General features: G+C 52.2%; 1 protein-coding gene across 2 annotated transcripts in view; it reads right to left on the bottom strand.

The window, feature by feature from the left end:
• LOC101946412 (protein argonaute-1) overlaps positions 1-13,360 on the bottom strand; it is a 46,242-nt gene that overhangs the window by 17,062 nt on the left and 15,820 nt on the right. The window contains exons 2-11 of one of the 2 annotated variants that reach the window (XM_008167118.4): positions 12,066-12,249; positions 10,623-10,743; positions 9,646-9,827; positions 8,531-8,667; positions 7,355-7,489; positions 6,828-6,915; positions 4,730-4,877; positions 3,796-3,915; positions 2,478-2,600; positions 1,339-1,472 (exon numbers count right to left, since the gene is read on the bottom strand). In XM_008167118.4, coding sequence (XP_008165340.1) covers positions 1,339-1,472; positions 2,478-2,600; positions 3,796-3,915; positions 4,730-4,877; positions 6,828-6,915; positions 7,355-7,489; positions 8,531-8,667; positions 9,646-9,827; positions 10,623-10,743; positions 12,066-12,249 — 1,372 coding nt within the window. Of the gene's footprint in view, positions 1-1,338; positions 1,473-2,477; positions 2,601-3,795; positions 3,916-4,729; positions 4,878-6,827; positions 6,916-7,354; positions 7,490-8,530; positions 8,668-9,645; positions 9,828-10,622; positions 10,744-12,056; positions 12,250-13,360 lie in introns of both variants that reach the window. The other variant, XM_065576838.1, reaches the window with a different exon arrangement.

The following is a 13,360-nucleotide window of genomic DNA, read 5'->3' as shown; positions in this document are numbered from 1 at the left end:
ACCGTGACACCACAGCCTGACCGATCCCAAGAAGAATGGAAAAAGGGAGTCACCCCCAGCCCTAATTCAACATGCCTTTTGGCCAAGCACAGAACGACTGACATGTGTAACAGCTGAGCGGATCCAGCCTGGCAAAGATCTCCTTGCCCACGCTACGAGGAATTTATTTTGACGGTGAACAAGTTACAAGCAGCTTTTATTCATATGACAGGAAAGTGGGGGCGAGCAGATTTGCCTTGCAGGCTGGTGGGTTTCCATAGTTTTGGGAGCGCTGATGTGACTCATTCACGTGTTGCCAAACTTGGGAGAAGTTAGCGTTCTGCATGTGATCAGCTCATCCAGTGGCTTTAGATGTTTTCAGTTTGAAGCGGGCACACCCAAAAGCCCGGAGTGCCAGCTCAGCATGGCTACTCTTCAACCTGCTCTTTAGAGAGGTCACAAAAGACAGAACTTCCCTTTGACTAGCTGCAACTCAAGTAGCCAAGTGGCGAAACAGTGCAAGGAGTTTAAGGGCAAGTGAGGCCAGAGGCAAGTACGCAGGGGGAATGGGAGGAACAACACCCAGGCGCGGATTTGATTCATCTGTGGGTTTGCTGGGAGTTTGAGATCCAAAGTCAGGGGTAACATTTCCAGACACCCAGCAGCCTCTCTCCTTTGTTTAACGGAGGTCAGAACCCAGGATCATGCATAAAAGCCTTACCCAAGGACAAGAGCTAAGTGGCTGTCGGTCAATGGCTAGGCTGTTCGAGCCATCCGACTGCTCCGTAATACACCAGCAGTGCTGGGGGACGGCGCATTGCCAGAGTAGCCATGCATGAGACACATACTCTTCCAAGAACCACCAAAGGGTTAAACACCCTTACGAGCAGTAGGGAAAGTTCTCTGCCTTTTAAATGTAAGTTTGCTTCTCCCATTTGAAGAGAAAGCCAGAAGCAGCCACCTTAGCCTCTTCCTCTGTAGGGCACAGAGCAGACAAACCATGTTTAGTGTTATGCGTGGGTGGAGACAGCAGAGGGAGCTCGTGGGAACCAGAATCAGAGTCTGAGATGTGGGAGGGTGCAGATCTAATAAAGGAAACCAAGACTCTATATTAAATTCCAGCGTAAATCTGAAACGGGGGAAATAAACTCATGTTTGCCAGCCAGAGGGTGACAAACGTGGTACATTTCCAGGCCTCTGAGGGGGTGTCAGTGGAGAACATTACATTTAAAAGAGCTTCCAGCTCTTTACACAAAGCTGCTGTTTAAAAAAGCCAAGCAGATGTTTCAGTAGGGGACACTCACACTCCATGCCCCTGCTCTTCCCCCAGCCCCTACCGCAGGCTGCCCAGCTCCTTACTTCAGCACCTCCTCTCGACACTGCTTCTGGGGGGCAAAGCAGGCGATAGCCCAGACTTTGATCTCGATCCCGTTGTAGAACTGTTTCCCCCGCATGTCCCACACGCCCTGGTTGGGAGTGGCGATGGCCCGGTTCTGCAAGGCAAGCAATCGGACACAGGTCACCCCACAGAGTCCAACCGGCCCAGCAATTTCCTTGCTAAAAACCCCTTTTTACGTGGGAGATCAAACTGGGGAAGAGAGCGAGAACAAGGTCATCTGCAGCGTAATGGAAGGGGCTCCCAGATACCACAGCTATGAGGGCCAGGAACGTACCTCGATAAAATGATCCGTGCAGTCACATTGCAAGGGTTGTTTTCTGCCCCCCACCCCCACTCCGCTACCTTCCTTGGATGCAGGACAACAATCTAACTGCAGAAATCCCTCAGACCCCCACTTCTTCACCGGCTTTGGGGTTTAAACGTGCTGCTCCGGGGCTTGGTATCGAGCTACAGAATCTTCACTCTTCAGATGACCGGTTCTAACCCAACCTGGGCTGGTCGTGCTCCAGAGCTGTTCCCATCTGACTGCTGAGTGGCCCCATGTGATACAGATTTGGTGGTCTCGGTATTAGTCCCAGTGGCCCACGTGAAATGGGTTTGGGAGACCAACAGGGCAAAAAATAAATGTCAGATTTGAACCAAGATCTGCAGAGGTGAAAGGCCAAAGAAACCACCTGCTGGGCCACCCAGCCCCACGTGCCCCTCCATGCCACGGGGCCCCACTCAGCCCTGATAAAGCAGCATTAATGCCCAGTGAAGGAAATACTCTATTCCAAAGGAAGTTAATAGAGAAGAAAACTGCAGATCCAATCTGCATCTCTTAAATATCCCAGTTGCAAGAAATTCTCTGTCCCCCTTAAACAGGGGTCCTCTCTTTAGATGATGGAGGCTGGGACTATCAAAGGGATTGATTACTTAATCCCCCAAGACTCCTGTAGAAATCCCAGCCTTCAGGCACAAACTGAACACTCGGTTCTGTTCTGTTTTGGGCAGAGAACCGCAGGCTGTTGAACTTCCCAAGCCCCAGATTGCAACGTAATGACTTCCCCTTTGGCATGAAAACAGACAGGTGTCCAAGTGATGACACGCTCCGGCTTACCCGGCCTCCGTACTGTAAGATTGGTGCTGGAAGGACCCTTCCCGTCACTTCCGTCATGTCGTCCTTCACCTTTATCCCAAACTCCTGTATGTACGGATCCAGGTTGTAACTGGCATTCTTCATCTGGGGGAAAGATACCACTTCAGTTCCTTATACTGCTCAGTAAATGGTGTGGGCTCCTTGGCCAGCGTATGGGCAAAGCAGTGGTGGTATGAAACCTTTGAGCAGTAGCTCAGAGCTGGTTTGCAGCCCTGGGCAATGACCAAACTGACCCATTAAGAGCAGACTGGGCAAAGCGGAGGCTGCTAGTCAGAGACGCCTGTACTGTCAGATGCAGGAAGGTGACGACTGCCATCCGGATCTGGGACAGGCTGAAGGGAACAGGTGCCATACTAATTCTCTCTGGTCATCGACATGGCAGGGATTTTAAAACTAAGGGCCAAACTCTGCTCTCAAAACTGCCCCCCATTGGATCTAACTCTGGGTTTATACCAGTGCAGCTGAGAGCAGAGTTTGTTCCTAAGAATTAGAGCTTCACAACAGATTCAGTGCGTCAAGAAACCCATATTACGTATACCAGTAGAAAAATCAAATGTCCCTGGCTTCTGGAGCCCAGAAACCTATGCTAGAGTAACGTACTAACCACCAACCCCTCACCACCTGCCATCTGGGCAAAGAGAGGTCTCCAATCTCCTGGTGCTCCCTGATTTTCCCCAAGAGCTGCCCCAAGCAACTGCAGAGCATTCGGGCAGCCAGATGAGTGCTATGGGTAGCATGTCCCCTGAAGGGCTGGCGAGTTTTCCTAGTGGTAGAAAATCCTACTGGATCCAGTTAATGATCCCTGCCCCATGGGCTCTCAGGGGTCAGGTTTATTTCTCTAGTCTTTTATTCTGGTTTTCGCTCTAGCTCTTTTGGGTTGGGATTCCACCAATAACAAGGTTCCTGCACTGTGCACGTCGAGTTTGCATGGCCACGGAGGGAGCTGATTTTATTTGTGAGTTTCTATTTGTATATAAATACATAGGCTTCTGAAAGGGGACTTCTAGTACAATATGGCATTAGACTAATCAGATCATTATCCCCACTACGCTCTCCTGAATGGCTCATAGCTACTTCCCAGTAACAGCAGAATGGCCTATTGCGTGTGCCATTCATGCTTCACTCGCTTGTCTTACTACAGCCGTTCTGCCACTCGTACACTATGTGACAGTCGCTTCCATGCGGCTCAGAGTCCCACGTGGTTTTTTCGGGCGGGGGGGGATGCTCCTCTTTCCCCCCCAAACCCTCCTCCCAGAGGTCAGGAACAAGTGCCACATACCAGTCGGCTGATTTCCTCTTGTCTATCCGGGGCAGATCTCGCCGTTGCTTTTATCATGGTTGATGTCTGATTGTCTGTTAGCTTCTTGATGCACCGCTGGCCTGCCACAATGTTACACACCTGCAGGGCATGGCAGAGAGCGGGAGACAGCAGCCAGAAGAATGTTTGAAGACCCACCTGGTTAGCTGTCCTGAGCACTTGTAACCTATACCCCCCTTCTATGGGGTGCTCTGGCCCTCTCTAGTGGTGCCTGTGCCACAGACAGAAGTTGATGAGCCTGTCCCAGCCCTATATGGAACAGAGCCACTGAGATCAGAGGAGCTGGGTTCAATCCCTACTGCCAACAGGGGTGGTCAGAGTTCCTGCACCAGGAGAGACTGCTGGGAGGAGCAGTATCAAGAATACTACTCTGCCGAGGTACTTTGCCGTCCTTGCTTCCTGGAAGTAGCTCTCTTTAGACCCAGTCAGGGGGGCTCCCCTTAGCCTCAGCCCCTTCCTGCGGCACACAGCAGCTTACTGTCCTGAGGGTTGTAATGCTCTGGTCTAATGGTGGTGGTTGGGTTTGGCGTGCGGGTGCTGGGTGGAGGGGAGGAGGTCAGACTAGATCTGTGGTCTCTGGCTGCACACTCTAGGACACGGGCCAGGTTCTCTCTCTTCTTTGTGGTGCAAAACATTCACTCCCTGCTCACTGTGCATCTCTGCAAGCCAGCCGGTGCACCGAGGGGTGGGTACCTTCGCTTCCAGGTTACCAGTTCAAGTCCAGCCCAGGTTGGACTAAGGGGGAAGGATGGCAGATTGACGATCACATCACAGTCTCCCCAACCCTCCCAAACGACAGTCACCCGGAACTGGTCTCCCCGAGGCCACGGAGCAAGCGGGCTCGGAGAACACTTTAGGCCTTGGCAGCCCCGTTTAGTAGCGACTTGGCACTCACCTCCAAGGGCAGATATGTGTGCTTTTGTTCTTGGCCAACCTGCAGACACGGCAGGTGGGGGTATTTCAGCTGCAGGTTGTATTTCTGCTTGAAGTACTGAGCCACTGTACACTCCACTGTCTGCCCACTTTCCAGCTGCAGGGGGAACCTGGCAGATGAGGGAGATGCTCAGAATGCGTCTACTTCAACAAGAAACCCTACTCACTTCCCACGCCGGAGCACTCTCCCTTCGGCTTGGGGCGAAGGGAACTGATAGTGGGGGCAAAGCACCTGAGCATGCAGGGCAACCCCCGCCCCCCCCCCCAATTACAAATGGGGGAGAGAGAAAGCAAAGAGGTGGCTGTACAGCAAGTCTGCACCCTCGGGTTGCTCTGAGGCCCACAAATCAAGCACTGATTTCACAAGCTAATCAGGGAAATCCTTTTAGGACACGTTGCACGTGATATTGCTGGGTACACAAATTGATGGCTACAGGGATTTATATTTGCTCATTTGCCCCCTGCAGTAGCACAGCTGGGCTCAAGAGGAAAGTCACCAGTGTATCCCTTCTTGCCACAGGACAGTGGCTCTTGAAGGGTTAAAAGGGTATGGGGAGATGTGACACTTCCGAACCAGTGGAGAATTAACTCGTGCTGCTAAACTGCACAGAATTAAATGACGCTGCCTAACCAATGGCAGGAATCCGGACATGCAAACTCCACCCGCACCAGTCGTTTCCCAGCTCCATAAAGAGCTTCTGGAGAACCCAGAGTCACCCCGATATTCTTAGTGGGGACATAATTAGAAAGCCAAACAAGCTACAAATGCCCCTGAGGAGACATCACATTATTTCAGTACTGACTGCCTAAGACTTCCTTGGTCAAAATTTCAAGTGAAAGTCCCTGGAAGGGGTCTTGGAATGAAGGATCTACTGGAACAGGGGGAGGCAGCTGGGAGCACTCGGGGCTGGGGAAGTGAAGCGCTCTGAATCGCGCTCTGCAGCGGGTGCAGAAGGAACGCAGGAGGCAAGTGTCCAGAAAGGGATTCCTTGAGCTAAAAGGGAGGCACAGGGGAGATCTCCTGGGGAGCAAACTCCAACCCCTTCAAGGAGCCACTGCCTGCACTTGGATCTGTTCTTCCCACATATTTACCTTTGATGTTTCCAATTTACTGGGGAGCCCAACAAGTTTCAGAAGCAGCCCCATGGCATCAGAACTATACCGAGGGCTGGCCAAAAAGCGCTAATCATTTTTCAGAGGCAATTGTGAAATAAGTGTTTTTCCCCACCAATGTTTCCAATGTATTTTAAGTTTTGGTTTTCAAAAAATCATTTTGGTGAGCAGATTTCAGTTTTCAAAAACCACAAAGATCTACCCAACTAAACCAGTTGACGTTTTCATCACAAAATGTTTAAACAAAAATATTTTGAGCAGCTCTAGCTACAGAGCAGGGGACACCCCGGAGAAAGTGGCAACCAAAAAAGGCTGGTACAATTCCCATTTAACACATCACACACGGAGACCTGGACCAACCACAGCTCATTCACGGCCAATTCCCAATCCACAGCTCCGACACCTGAAGATCTGTAGCAATAGTGGACTTCTGCAAGTGTCTCCTGGTGAATTTTACAGGTTACTGGGGAAATGTAGCTGGGCTGGGGAGTCCTAGAAAAGCTCTTTGAGGAAGGAACCGTCTCTACTTGTGTGCATGCTTATGGGCACATGCAAATAATTTAAGGGATTAATTTACCTCCTGATTAAACCTTCTGTTCTCCAGTGTCTATTTTTGACCAAGTACAAAGCCGAATTCAAAGAGATGCAAACTGGGCAGATTGACAGCGAGTTAACTCATGCCCTCTGCTGCATGCCTCCTAACAGCGTAAGAGCCTTCTCTCAGCTCCCACTCCTCCTCTGCATCCTGCTCCCGTCATTCATATCATGCTACATGCAGCCACGCGGGTCCCTCTGTGCAGCACATCTGCAGAGAACTGAACACCAGAGCTCCCTTTACTGTCACATGCTAGAGTTTGCCTTTTGTACCTCACGAACGCTACCAGCAGCTGCTAAATAACTAAGAGAATGGCTCAGATTTTTCCAAGGGCATTTCCCCCCCGACTTACGTCTGGTGACTGGCTGGTCGCCTGGTAACGTTACACACTCGGTATTTCCTCTTCATCTGCCCACAGTGGGTCACCTCTACTTTCAAACCTAATGCAAGAGAGACAGAGAGCAAATCTCTGATCAATGTCAGGAGCTCCACCAAACCTTTCACTGACCAGCTTCCTGTCTACTCCACATGTGCTTTAATTAAATCATTAATCCTTTGGAGACTTGGCCTATCTTTGCCTGCCAATGAAGAAGATGTCAGGGTGCTAAGAGTTAAAGAGTGCATCTGCACAACCTTCATCATCCTCCCTGTTTTACAGATGGGGGGGGGGGAAGAGAGATGAAGTGGCTTCCCGAAGTTTGCAGAGAGATTGAGGCAGAGCCGGAATTAGAACCCAGGTCTCCTGTGTCCCAGGTCAGTGTCTTCACCATGGTAAGCAGAAAGTTGCTCTGTATCCTGGGATCTCAACACCCTCCCATCCACTCACAGGACATGAGCTGCTGCGCGCGCCCTTGCCGACAGAGTGCCCTGTCTCTTTACCTTTGATCTCCTTGGTGAAGCGCACCCTCTGCGAGTCTGTCAGGGGCTTTGGCTGCTCGTCGATATTCCGGATATCCAGCACTTCGCACATGAACTCGATCACAGGCTGGGCTTTGTAGAAGGCTGTCGCCGACACTGCAGGGAAGGAGTGTGCGAGACGTGGAGATCTTTCCTCTCTCTTTCAAGAGTACTAGACACTCCCTAACTGCAGGGGACATCTTAGGCCCTGCCCTAAGCCAACACTGGGTCATCACAACCTAGCACACATTCCCCCCAGGCTGCTGTGGTCAGTCTAGCTTCTATCGTCCCAAGCAAATGGGCTTCCAGAGTTGCCTCGGGGAGACAATTTGACAAATCTCCTAGTGACCTACCTGAGAGCAGAATCAGGCCCTCCACCCCCTTGCGTCATCCTACCCAGCCCCACATCCACTGGACAAAGCAGGGAGTTGTGGAGGTAGGTCACTTCTAGTGAGAAGGGCAGCGCCAGTCAGGAGTGGGGCCCCCACTGTGCTAGGCAGTGTCTGAACACCCACAAATCTGCCCCTTGTCCCAAAGGGACAGTCAAAAGATTTGGCCTCTTCTAGTGCAGATCCTCGGCACTGGACAAGGATCGCAGCACTGCTGGCTGCAGTATGAAGCGTCCGACTGGAAGCTGCATTTAGCACCCTACTGGCCCTCACCTAGCCCTGCCCCTACTGAAGTCTTCTGGGCAGCTCCCACCAATTCAATGGGTGCAGTTAGGCCAGCACTGAGCCCTTCTGAAATCCCCACCCTCACAGCGCAGTCCTTCCCACTGAAATCAGCAAATATGACACTCCTGTAACTAGTGCCTTGGATACACGTCTGTGTCCGTGGCAGAGTCTCAGAGCCCGCAGACTTGGGTTCGCACTACAGCCCTAAAACCTGCTGTACAGACGCTGCAGCTCGGACTCTGAACCCCACCCCGCAGCCCGGCTTCAGAGCCCGAGCCGCAACGCCCGCATGGCTGATTTAGGCACCACAGCGCAAGCCCCATGAGCCTGCAGACCCAGGCTCGGAGACTCGTTGCCGCTCCCTGCTTAGATGCACCCCTTCGGCGGGCGAGCAGTGCTGACGCGCCTGAGCGGGACACGTCGGAGAGAGAGGGTGCAAATTAGTGGGTGAAGCTGGAGTCTGCCAGCACTGAAGGGGAGTTACCATCAATGTTGAGCATCATCTTCCACATGGCAGGCCTGACCGACTGGTGGAACCCAAACCAAACTTCCCTGCCCCCTCCCAGAGGGTGGTAGTAACCTTCAGGAGGGGAGAAGAAGGAACGGCCCACAGGGGTGTACCTGCAAACCAGGGAAACAAGGCTCATGTTATTCAAAGCAATGCCAGCAATCCGCTGGGCGGGAACAGGGACTGCAAGTCAGCCTGCACGCCCGAGGGAATGGCTTAAAAACTCTTTCTAACTTAGCCACCTACATCCATATGGAGGCGCCAAAATAGAGTCCCATTCCTTGTATCGCGGGAGTACCTAGGAGTCCCAGTTGTGGGCCAGGGCCCCACTGCGCTAGGCGCTGTACAAAGAGAGCAAAAAGGATGGTCCCTGCCCCACAGAGATTACAGTCTCCCTAAGCCACCAAGATTGGGGGCGCTCAGCCCCTCAGAAGACAAGTCAAGCCAGGAAGTTAGGTGGCTAAATGCAGACTGCTGAGGAAAGCTAGGCACTCAAGTTTGGAAATTCCGGCCCTCCCAAACTTCCCTGCCTCCTCACAGGGCTACGGGGAGGGCTAGCTAATCGCCGTGCCGGGCCTAGAGAACGAGCACTGCGATGTTGAGCCGAAGCATCTTCCCCCTCACTCAGCAGGGGGGAAGCACAAGGATGTAAAGCAGTAGACAGTTATCTTAGACACAGACCCACCAGACTCCTCCATCCCTCGGGTGCAAGGGCTGGGCTTGCAGCACTGGAGGCAAAGTGACGGCACAGGCCACCAATCCCACACGCTAACCCCAACAAGCACAGTGAGACTGAAGTATCCCAGCCCACAGGAGACCAGGCTGGGCTGTGCCCCAGGCAGAGAACAGGAGAGACCGGTGCCTGGGGAATTGCATTCATCGCTGCCACACACACAAGCCATTTGTGTAACTGTTGCACGTGACCTGACCTGGGAGAGCTCAGCCCCCCTTGGCAACACCCCCAATGTCTCTCCAGCACACACAGTTCCACTCTGATGAACGCTCAGTTATGACGCCAGCTCTCCTCTGGACTCCGCTGCTCCTGCCCCGGACACATCACCCCAACCCGAGCACCCAGGGGAGCAGATTACCTCATTGACGCCAGATGTCTCATGGCAACATCTAGCGCCTGGACAGATTCCAGCGGGACGGGGATCTGCCCGCTCACCAAGGCCTCGTGGAGCATCCGCCAGCTCACAATCGCCATCCACTTGATGGAGACCTTAAATATCCGGTCTTTGCCTTCCCCTGGGATCGTTACCTCAAAGTCAACCTGAGGCAGGAGGGGAAGGGGGTGGGGGGAGAGAAGTCATTAGAACACTACTAGCCAGACTGCAGCAAGGTCTTCCCCCTCCAGCGGCAGCATCCCGTTACACCCACCCCTTCCCCTTCAGGGCATATGACTTTCTACCTTGGGGGAAAAAAACCCAACATAGCTAGGAAAAGCAGCATGGTCCAGCAGACACAGCAGGGACCCAGAGTCCTGGGTCCTCGTTCCAGCTCTAGCACTGACAGGCTGCATGACCTCGGGCAGTTGCTCTTTGTCTGCGACTTCCCCTCCCAGCCTTTGTGGGTCATCTATTTAGACTATAATCTCTACAGGGCAAGGATCGCCTCCTGTACACAACCTGACACAGCAGGGCCCCTGACTTGGCTGGTACCTCTAGCCACTAGTCTAGGCAACGTCTAGGCAGCACGCTTGGTTGACACTGCTAGGCAATAACACATCACAAACAACCACCTCTGCGCCTCAGTCACCTCATCAGCAAAATGACACCATGACACTTCCCTTGTATCATGGGCAGTCAGCCGCAAAGATCTGGTCTGAGCTCACCCACTCGCCCCAGGAGCCTAGAGCCCACCCATCCCCACATCTCTACCTGTGGGCCGAACTTCTTGGCCACAGTTTGGGGAACAGGACCTCTCTTCCCATCCCCAAGATCCTTTCGTTTTCTTTTCTAGAGCCAGAACCATGCTCCCATTCGATCTTTATGCACATGGTGCTTCCTGGAAGCACCGAGTACCCCTGGCTGGGCCACCCCCAGGAGCTTCTGGTCCCCGCCCTCACCCGTTCATTTCCGATGGGCAGGGCAGTGACGGTGTAGATATTCTTTTTCCCGTCGTACACCGGCTTCCGATCTCCAAAGATCTGAGGTTTGAAGTGCTGCACCATGTATTCCACAACCTCCCTACAGAGAACAGGGGGGCAAGAGAAAGGAAGAAGAAAAGGAGAGAAAAGCAAAGCTAACTGGATCATTTATTTGGCTGGTTGATTCCCAGCTTAGCCTCTTGGGACAGAACAAGTCATGTAAAAATTACTGTAACGTGGGCCATCTCAAGATCTAATAGCAGCACCTCAGGCAGATCAGAAACAAATCAGACAACCCTTCAGCCCCCAGATGAACGGGTGTGCGTCTTGCCCGGTATCTTGAAAAATCAGTGACGGTGTAATAGGGTTACAAGGCATGTGGGAATGTGCACCTGTGCACCCGGAGCGGGCGGCAGCCCCGGGGAGCGTACCACAAGGGCAGGGGAGAGCGACAAGTGTCTACACATAGACAAGCTGCCAAATGGCCAGGGAACAACAGCAGCATCTGCTCACTGGCCTCCCAAGCTCTGAATTAAATATGCTGCTGGGGGCAGGGGGAGTAGGGGATCAAGAACTTACACTGGCCCAAGGTCTGGGGCTTGCTGTTTTTAAGTCTGCATCGGTTGCCAAAATAGCCCAGCTGCTCCGAGGGACCGGGGGCAGTCTTACGGTCCAGTATCTCCTGAGCCATCAGGACCAGGAACGAAAGCTGAGCAGCATAGGAAACCTGGGACTGTACAGGTCTACGTGTCGGCTCGTGGGTCAGCCATCTGCGTAGCTGGGGGAATGCCCACATCATTCGACACAGGAAGGCTTGGAGCACATTGGACTGAGAGCGTACTAGCTACATCCAAGAAGAAATACAGCTGTAGCTTGTGTGTTCTCAGTGTCTAGAGTGAACATGGATGCCATTAGACAGCCGTGCTAGTAGAATTCACTCTTCTGCCCCAGCCGGGACAAAGCAATCCATGTGTCACAAGCCACACTACAATTAGAGGCGAGTGAAATAATCACTGGGCAATCTGGAGCGCTTTGCATCTTGTTGCACTTTCAAACCTGACCCTGTTTTTACACGGAAGGGGACAGTGTTTGAAAAATCGGTTCTGCTGGGGGAAGGCGACGTTTCGTGTTCTCACGCCCAGATCACATTATCCACTGAACTTCAAAAAGGCAGCAAAAAAATACTGGAGATTTTGCAAAGAGCTCCCAGAAGTTTCACATGGTCTTGGGCACAGACAGTAACTTCTGCACATTCTGTTCCACATCCCAGAGTGGGGAGGGATCAGAAATCACAGAAGCTTCACTCTGGTGCTTCCCCCGCACCGCACACCTTCCGGGACGGGAACAGCATTCCCAGCCGCTGCTTCTGTACAAAGGAGCTGAGTCGGGAAAGAGTGCTGAATCCTTTAATACTTGCCTTACCTGTTGACTCTGCGTGGACATTTATCGGGCTTGATATCCACTTCATAGTGATACACATCGATCTTGGGAATGTCCACTTCAAAATAGTTGGCCAAGAGCTTGATAGGCTTCCCTACGGTTCCTATCCCAGGCCGACGTGGTGCTTGAAATACCTGCTGCAAGGGTGGCAGGTAAGTGCCTGCAGCTAGGGAACAAGAGACATTTGGAAGGTCAGGAGATCTGGGGAGACCCCAATAAATAAGCAGCCAGGGACTGTGAAGCTGGACTTCCACAGAGAGCTTTTGGGGACAAGAACCAGAGGAGCAGCACTCAACAGAGCTTCTAGTTATCAGATGACATGTTTGTTTTCTCGAACATGCGATTTCTCCTTTGTTTCAGGCTCTCTGCAGTCCTGATGTGGGGAGGAGATGTGATTGCAAGTTATTTTTTTACAGACGTTTACTAGGTTACAGCATTGCAAGAGGTGGTTACAACTTCAAAATTAGGATCAGAGCAGCTAGAGATGGAAGAGGCTTCACCGGTCACTGGGTCCCTGTTCTCTACAAGTGCCACGCCCAGCCAATGCATCATATTGTAACACTGCTTCCCTTCTGTGGTGCCTTTCACCCATGCATCTGGAGCACCTTCCACACAGTAAACCGCCCACACAGTAGGCAAAGATCCCCATTTTGCGGATGGGAAAACTGAGGCACCAAGGGGCAGCAACTTGTCCAGGATCACACAAGATGGTAACAGAACTGGGGGTGGAATCCTGGCTCCTAGCCACATGCCCTGATCACAAGTACACTTGAAACATGAACTGCTGCTCAGACTAGAGTGGGAACCGAGGGTAGCACTCACTTATCTCGGGTGCCAGAGGCCCGGTTGTGCCCAATGCCTATTTTAAACGGAGCCTGAAAGCAGCCAGTAATTTTCCCAGGCTGCATACTGCTCTTTTCCATGCTGCACAGAAGAACTCATCATTATACACAAGTAGCCCTCCTGGCACTACTTCTGGAAGATGCAACACTCTTCCATGGTTGGAAGGTCAAGTGCAACTCTGCATTTCTGCCAAGAACCATCTCTTTCCACAAGCAGTGGCACTGGTGACAAGCTAACTGAGTGTTTGAGACAGATGGGCATGTGGGATTACGGACACCCGACATTTAGATAAACTACAAAACTGGGAAGGCTGATACTTCACCACCCACCCCATCCTAATTCCCCGCAGGAAATTCTCCCGTTGGAATCTTTCCCTGAACCTCTCCGGTGATCCCATTCCGCCGACACAGAAATTTAGAGAAGGCCAAACACTG

The sequence above is a fragment of the Chrysemys picta genome, chromosome 23, assembly GCF_011386835.1.
Source record: "Chrysemys picta bellii isolate R12L10 chromosome 23, ASM1138683v2, whole genome shotgun sequence".
NCBI classification, from domain to species: Eukaryota; Metazoa; Chordata; order Testudines; family Emydidae; genus Chrysemys; species Chrysemys picta.
This window is presented reverse-complemented; position numbering and strand designations above follow the sequence as displayed.